The sequence below is a fragment of the Prionailurus bengalensis genome, chromosome B2 (assembly GCF_016509475.1).
Source record: "Prionailurus bengalensis isolate Pbe53 chromosome B2, Fcat_Pben_1.1_paternal_pri, whole genome shotgun sequence".
Lineage (NCBI taxonomy): Eukaryota > Metazoa > Chordata > Mammalia > Carnivora > Felidae > Prionailurus > Prionailurus bengalensis.
This window is the reverse complement of record NC_057349.1, coordinates 104715191-104723264: the sequence shown is the minus strand read 5'-3', so window position 1 is coordinate 104723264 and position 8074 is coordinate 104715191. Positions and strand designations below refer to the sequence as shown.

At 41.5% G+C, this 8074-nt stretch overlaps 1 protein-coding gene across 1 annotated transcript; it reads left to right on the top strand.

The window, feature by feature from the left end:
* The first annotated feature begins 673 nt into the window (after nucleotides 1–673).
* On the top strand, nucleotides 674–7805 carry TSPYL1 (TSPY like 1). The gene has a single exon (XM_043592162.1). The coding sequence runs from the start codon at nucleotides 4513–4515 to the stop codon at nucleotides 5854–5856; it is 1344 nt and encodes a 447-aa protein (XP_043448097.1). The 5' UTR covers nucleotides 674–4512; the 3' UTR covers nucleotides 5857–7805.
* The last annotated feature ends 269 nt before the right edge of the window (nucleotides 7806–8074 follow it).

Sequence of the window (8074 nt, the reverse complement as noted above, 5' to 3'; positions counted from 1 at the left end):
AGATATTTAGGCTTGATTTGATTATTGGAAGCCATCATAACAAATCTAAGCCCCATATGAGAAAAACTACTTTGCCACAATTACAGCTTAATAGGAGTAAAAATTTCAATTCAATTTAAATTACAAGAGTATTTCATTTATAGTGAAAGAAAATTCCAAAGACATGTCATTTTCTTAAGGACCAGTTGCTCCCTCTAGTGAAAAATCAATGGTAATTCCATAACCACTAAGTAACAGATTCTAAGTAGATGTACCTTCCTTTCGCATGCCTTAGAAATCTGTGCAGGTGTATTTTGGTTATTAACAAGAATGTTATTGACTTCCATTAGCTAGGGTCAGGAATGCTATATACCTACAGTATATAAGTCCTCAACAACAAAAAAATTGTCCCACTTCAGAGGGGGAAAACTACCTATATTTACTTATGTAAGCCTTCAGTTTAACATCATTTTACATGCAAAAACAAAATATGTTTGCACTATTTTACTGTGCAATGGATTTTCCAGGAAGTAAACTATGGCATTTCATCTAACTCAAGACATTATAAGTTATAAAACACAGTATTACTTAAATATCATGAAGAAAAGACAGGAAAAAAAAAACTATTGCTGCTAAAATTATGACACAATGCAGTTATACATAATTTTTACTTTACCTTTAAAAAGCTCTTTTATTTTTTTTTAAGTTTTATTTATTTAAGTGATCTCCACACCCAATGTGGGGCTTGAAGTCATGACCCTGAGATCAAGACTCAGTTGATCTACCAACTGAGCCAGCCAGGAGCACCTAAAAGCTCTTTTAGACTTATTTAGACATAATCAAATATCACACTTGGATATATATATAAAACAAAAAACAAAAACAAAATAAATTGTTCAGATATTTCTAAAATGCCTTCATATTCAGAAAGCTTTCTGCAGCAGTTTTTGACTCAGAATTGTGAATATCTATGTTTTTCCAAACAATATTATTCTCTCTTCTCTCAACTATGTTGATGATGCTATATTTCTTAAAGGAGTGCTCAACTCTTGTATCTAGGATTTTCTTTAAAGCCACAGACACCAGTTATTAGGTTTTGATGTTGGCACTTTCTTGAACCTTCCAAAGATACTGATGGAAAGTTTTCAAACAACAACCAGTGGCTGTAACCCTTCTTCAGATGGTTTTGAAAGTTGTCCAAAATGAAATCAGTAACAACAACCAAGTTCTCACGTGCTCAGGCAACGACAGTTAACATGTCATGAATGACACCTGGCTCACAGTGCTTATGACCCATTCTGATTACAGAAATGTGAAAATATATTTCTTACAATGGAAGAAATGTGAAGCCAGGGCAATCAAGGAGAACTCACACAGCTCATAAAACATTTGTAGGAATTCAGAGCAGGAAGATTAATGAGTCCATGTACAGGAAAGTTGTCCTTAGGAGAAGGGATGGGAAATGTATCAGTTTTTATGCATGACCTTGGTTAAGTTAGTTAACCTCTCAGAGTTATTGTTTCCTCTTTTATAAAATTTGACAATTTAATGCACGTAAAATGCCTGGCACATTCTAAAGCAAGATAGGTTTGTGATGGGGTCTTAGAGAATGAACAGTATCTGCCTAAAAAGAGAATATTTCAGTTAGCAAGATAACTCTGTCATGTAAAAGAGATACATAGTCCTTTTGAGACTGTAGATTCAAAAAGATAAGGAAAAATTTCCACAGGTAATAGCCACAAGTAATATTATTAATATATTAAGTACAATTTTCTGTAGCAAATAGTAATCATATATTCTTTTTTTTCCTACATGGCAAAATAACTCCTTGAGCACATGAGGCTTGATGCAGACTGAAATCATAAAGAGTTCCTTCTTCTGTGTAAAGATTCTTTCTAAAAAAAAAAAAGTGGCACAAAATACATAAATCTGCTTTTCCCTCTTAATCCTTGTTTCTCGCTAGAACTTCTCTTACTCAAAAGTGATCATAACCTGGACTCTCCATCTTCTATAATGATCACCACAATCATTTCTGTACTGTGACTTTCAGACAAGTAAAAGAAATTTAACTTTTTCCTCATTTTCTATATATTTTCAATCAAATATCCCATACTATGGCTTTTCCAGATGTACTAACAGTAAGAGAAGGAAAGGTTCCTCCACAGTGTCTCAACACTATCTGGAGAAATTACACTCACTAGAATCCTTATTACATTACATGCACCATCTCTGATTGGAGGCTCTCCTAACATTATCTGAGCACTAATTAAATACACTTGCAGAAATCATAATAATGCCTTTGACAAATAAAGCACATCTAGTACTGGTGAAAGCCTCGCAATAGTCTTCTGCTTAAAAATAGAAGTTTTCACTTAGGATACGTTTTCACTTTAGGGGGTGCCAGCGTGGCTCAGTCGGTTAAGCATCTTGACTTTTGATTTCAGCTCAGGTTATGATCTCACAGTAGTGAAATGGAGCCCCATGTAAGGCTCTTCGTGGACAACGTGGAGCCTGCTTAGGGTTCTCTGTCTCTCTGTCCCTCTCCCCCGCTCGTGCACTCACTCTCTCACAAAAATAAATAGATGAACATTAAAAAAAAATTTCCACTTAGGCTGGAGAAACTGTATTCTGTCCACTTGTTCCCCTATTCAACATTCCAGTAGTGTAACACTGTGCAAGGCAGTGTGCTAGGCACTAGGTAAACAGTAGTAAACAAAACTCTGACTGTCCTTGGAGTTCACAGTCTTCTCAAATATCTTTTGTGGTAGGTTTTAGCTTTAATTTTCTTTCTGGGTGTTGCCTAATTCTGGTCTCAATAACCAAAAAGAGGCTCAGGATATGATACATCACAGCTGTTGGGCAGGAGGCAGGACCTCAGAGGAAGCGATGGGCAAGGTTGAAGGAGCTGCTGCTAGGAAAAACAGGACACACAAAGAGATGCAACCAAACCTCAATCCAAGGAGTATTCATTTCATATTGCTTTAGTAACAAATTACCACAAACTTTATAGCTTAAAACCACACAAATTAATTTTTGCATAGTTCTGCAGGTGAGACATCATCAAGATGTTGGCAGTGCTGCATTCCTTTGAAGGCTCTACAGGAGAATCTATTTCCTTACCTTTCCAGCTTCTGGACGCTGCCTTCATTCCTTGGGTCCTGGTTCCTTCTGCCATCTTCAAAGCCAGCAGCAGAGCATCTTCACATCTCTTTCTCTTTTTTTCTCAATTCTGATTTGATTGTCACGTATTCTCAGACTGATGCTCCTAACTCCTTTTTATAAGGACTCTTGTAATTTCATGGCACCCACCTGGATAATTCAGTGTAATCCTCCCATCTGCAGATCCTCAACCTAATCATATCTGCAAAGTCCCTTTTGCCACATAAGATAACATATCCATAGGTTCTGAAGATTAGGAAGTGAACGTTTTTGGGGGCCATTATTAGGCAAAGCAAACAGGAAAAAATGTTTGCCTACTTTACACTCGAGTCAACTAACTGCACACAGGCATTCTGCAAGTTTGTTTTCTACTTCAAGACCATCTTGATTATCCGTTTTAATGAGCTTTTCTTTATAAAAATGTTGGTGGGTAGTCCCCCACTGGTATTTCTCTGAAGCCTTGTAGCTCTCTAACACATTTTCCTCACAAGTCAACAAACCAAAAACTAGAGACACTGACATCCCTCTTAAATCAAGTCTATGAACTGACTGCCATGAATACATACTTCATTAGGGCCTTTTGCGGAACTAAATTCGTTAACAGATTAATAGTTTATGGGGCTGAAAACAGCTTTTCTAATTTTCTGCAGTGAGGGGTCATGGAGCAAGAGACAGCTAATTGACCCTGGCTTAATTCCTGCAGACATTATGTATCACAGACTCTTCTTTGATGCATATTATAAATTTAGAACTACCAAGGAATACTATGCATCACTTTGGTGGTAAAACGCTAAGTAGTTTTCTCCCACTAATGTTAGAGATTGGAGTTGATACTTTCATGTCATTTCTACTGGAGAAAAGAGAAACAAATTGCTATTCATCTCAGTTTAAAAATAAAAAGATTTTTGTTTCTGGCCACTATGGGGTAACAGTGAAGAGATCTATCTTCCGGTCTAAAAAATACATACGCAGACCCGGTAAAACGTATGTTTTCAGACAACAGGCAGTGTAGTGCTGCGATCGCTACCAGTACCCCAGCTTACATGCTGCAGGCAGTTTCCAGATGCATCGCTGGGAGTGCCCTCACTGCCTTCAGTCTCTGAGTCCGAAATACATTTATGCACATAAGTCAAATTATTGCTTCACCCTCCTAAATCCATACAAGTAAAACTAAAGGCAACAAGCTGGGACCGCAAGCAGGGGCGGAGCAAGCAGCCACTTCTCGCGTTCTGGTGAGATCCACGGCCCTGACGTCACCCCCGCAGACACTCTCGCGGGACTTCAGGGTGGGTGGCGCGAGCCGCCGGTTTAGGAGGGGGCGTTGTCGGTGAGCAAAACAGCCGTTAATCTGTCTTTGGTCAGGCTGCTGCTAACATGAGCGGCCAGGATGGAGCTGAGACGTCCCCTTTTCCCCAAACCCGCAGTCTCACGACTCTCGGCCGTACCCCAGGAGACCCCGACCCACACCAGCGCCTGAAGCTCCGTGAGGAAACCGAGGCGTCACAGGTGATGGCGGAGCCGGGTGAGGGAAGCTCGGAGACTGTCGCGCTCCCACCGCCTCAGCTTCCAGAGGAGCGGGGAGGCTTCCACGCCCCCGCGGGCTGTGGCCAAACTCCCCAGATCCGAGGCGGTGGGGATCGAGGTTTCGTAGAGACCGAAGCCGGTCGGGCGGAGGCCCCGCCTCTAATGGAAGGCCTGGAAGCTGGGTCTGTGTCCGTGGCAACGGACAACAGCTTGAAAAATGGCTGTCGGAGCGGAGAGCCGGGCGGCCCAGGTGGGGAGAAGCCCCCAGGAACCTGTGTTGCAGAGAGGTCGGGGTCTGAGGTGTTGGAAGAGGTGAAGGCCAGTGAAGTGGAGACAGAAAAATGCACCGTTTTCTCGGTAGCAGTGGATGAAGCGGTGGAGAAGAAGGGAGTGAAGGAAGAGGAGACGGTGGAGAAGGAAGGAGTGAAGGAGGAGGAGGTGGTGGAGCAGAAGATGGAGATAGAGAAGCAAGTAGGGGAAGAAATAGAAATGATGGAGGAAAATAGAGTGGTAGAGGAGGTGAAGGAGGACGCGGGGCTCCGACCCTTGAATATGGATCTTCGCATGAACCCCCTGGAAGCCATCCAGCTGGAACTGGACACTGTGAATGCTCAGGCTGACAGAGCCTTTCAACAACTGGAGCAGAAATTTGGGCGCATGCGTCGTCACTACCTGGAGAGGAGGAACTACATCATTCAGAATATCCCGGGCTTCTGGGTGACTGCCTTTCGGAACCACCCCCAGTTGTCCCCCATGATTAGGGGCCAAGATGCCGAGATGTTAAGATACATAACCAATTTGGAGGTGAAGGAGCTCAGACACCCCAGAACTGGCTGCAAGTTCAAGTTCTTCTTTCGAAGAAACCCCTACTTCAGAAACAAGCTTATTGTCAAAGAATATGAGGTCAGAGCCTCTGGCCGAGTGGTGTCTCTTTCCACACCAATCATATGGCGCCGGGGCCATGAACCCCAGTCCTTCATTCGCAGGAACCAAGATGTCGTCTGCAATTTCTTCACCTGGTTTTCAGACCATAGCCTTCCAGAGTCTGACAAGATTGCTGAAATTATCAAAGAGGACTTGTGGCCCAATCCACTGCAGTATTACCTGTTGCGTGAAGGAGTCCGTAGAGCCAGACGTCGCCCAATAAGAGAGCCTGTAGAGATCCCCAGGCCCTTTGGATTCCAGTCTGGTTAATCTCTGCCTTTGGAAATACTGCACAAGGTCCCTACTACCCCTTGCTGGACTTGTGCTTGGACAACAAGAAATGGGTATGCCTTCTACCTTTTTTTTTTTTTTTTTTTTTTTTTCTTTTTTCCCCCTGACATTTTTACAACCTCTTCCTCTGGACAGTTTTCTCAACCTGGAGATTGAGACTTTCAAGACCTTGCTCTTCCATTTCCACATGGCCTTCATGCTATTCTGCATTACTGTCACATGCTGCATGGTCATGATTCACATCACTCCTAAGCCAAGCAAATGATGCTGTAAATTGCACTGCCTTTATCTGCACTGCATGGACCCTGTTTGTTCCTAGGGCTTTTTGACTCTTTCCACCTGGAATTCTAACTTTGCCTAGGAGCTCATTCTACCCATTTTGCTCTGCAGTATAGGCAGACAGTTGTGGGGCATTAATATCAAGAGAGCAGCAGTGGGCCAGTTGGTCTGATTTATGTGACTCTGTGGCTCTTCTTGTACCTCTAGTCACCTACTGCTTACTACTGGCTATGCCCACCCACCTTGGGCTACTACCTACTGGATGAATACCTTGCAGATCACTGTCAGCACCACTGTGGTCTCGTTTGCTTTAAACAAGAATCCCTAGAGCTGGTGATGGACCCAGATTTCCTGCCAGCACACAAAAGACCCTTCCATTCCTTTCCCAAAAGACATCCTTGATTCCTCACCCCCTGTCTCCTCTCCTTTCATGGTCCAGAACCCAACTGTCAGGCAAGTAGTTAAGGAGACAAGTTAAGACTTTATTCTTATGGCAAGAGTAAGGATGGTGTCCATTCCAAGTACTAGGCTTTCTCAGCCTCAACTAGTAAATTCACACAAAACCTAGGTATACCTCTTTGTGCCTCTTCTCCTTGCCCTGAACATGGTTAAGTGCCAGGGTGGTAGTACACTTTCTCCCTGTCTGCCTCTTGTCTCTTAAAGAAAAAAAAAATGATAGCTCAAAAGTAGGCCTTTTAGTTTAGCTTTAGCTCTTCATGATTTCCAGGGACAGGTTGTCCTGAAAAATAGACTGCTAGAGCTCTTATTTCCCTCTGCATTCTTCCCCATCCTCCACTCCCTTTAGCGACACCTAGAGGGTTTAAAAGGAGACGGCTATAGATGAAGTGATAATCTAGTTCATAGTCATGGAAGAACTAGAGCTTTTGATGGGTGCTCTAAGCGGGGGAAACAGCAGACAACCACAGGCGAAAATGAGCAAGATACAAATTGGGCCTAAGATTAAGACTGGCTTGGCAGAGCCTTCAAGGAAAAGGTTCTTTTTCTATCAGTGGTAATGGGAGGAGAAATACTTTTTCTCAGGATTTCTATGGGAGAATTGAGTGTTAAATGTGTTGCTTAGAGAAGAATACTTTAAAGAAACAAAGCAACTTTGGGTGCTTTCTGTTATTTTCATTCTGTTGTTTCATTTTCTGTTTTCATTTACGTGGAAGATTAGTACTGTGTTTTTTTTTTTCCACTAGTGTTTAGTAAAATAACATTTTCTGTTTCTGCTTAATGGGAAAACCGAGCTGTACAGGCTTTCTTTTTGCTTTCAGTTGGGAACATTTGGAAAAATAACAATTTTATTTTCCTGTAAGATATAGAGACTTAACTGAATATTTATGAGTTTTCAATCTCTTGTTTCTGTTAAAAATGTATTCTTCGAAATATAATTTGAGTAACTTGGTTTTGTCAGATTCTGAAGACTGGGAATTGTTGTCTTCATGGAAAAATAACCTACAAAAAATGTTTGACTTGATTGTCTTTCTTGGTAACTTACCCTGGTAACAACTTGGTAAATGATGTGTCTCTTTTCCTAAATATCATAAATACTTGTGAGATTGCTCTTTCAAACTGGAAATGTACCATTGGGATATTTGTCTTTCTGTATATGCATCGTGGTAAAATAAAAGCATGTTATTCTGCTAGATTTCTTTTTTTTCCACCCTGCCCATAAACATGTGAATTGTTCAAAATAACAGATTATGGAATTATTAAAATTCTAAAAACGGATACAACAGACATTATCCCAGAAGTAAGAAACTAGGGCATACTGCTCTGTACCTTGCAAGGTTGGGAGGGTTGTTACTGTTGTTTTGCTTTAGTTCACAATTGCAAGTGCTTACTCATGATGTCACTTTTTTCCATATAGCTTGTGCAGGACCACCACTCCCTTCACTTCCTTAAAGCTTCCATT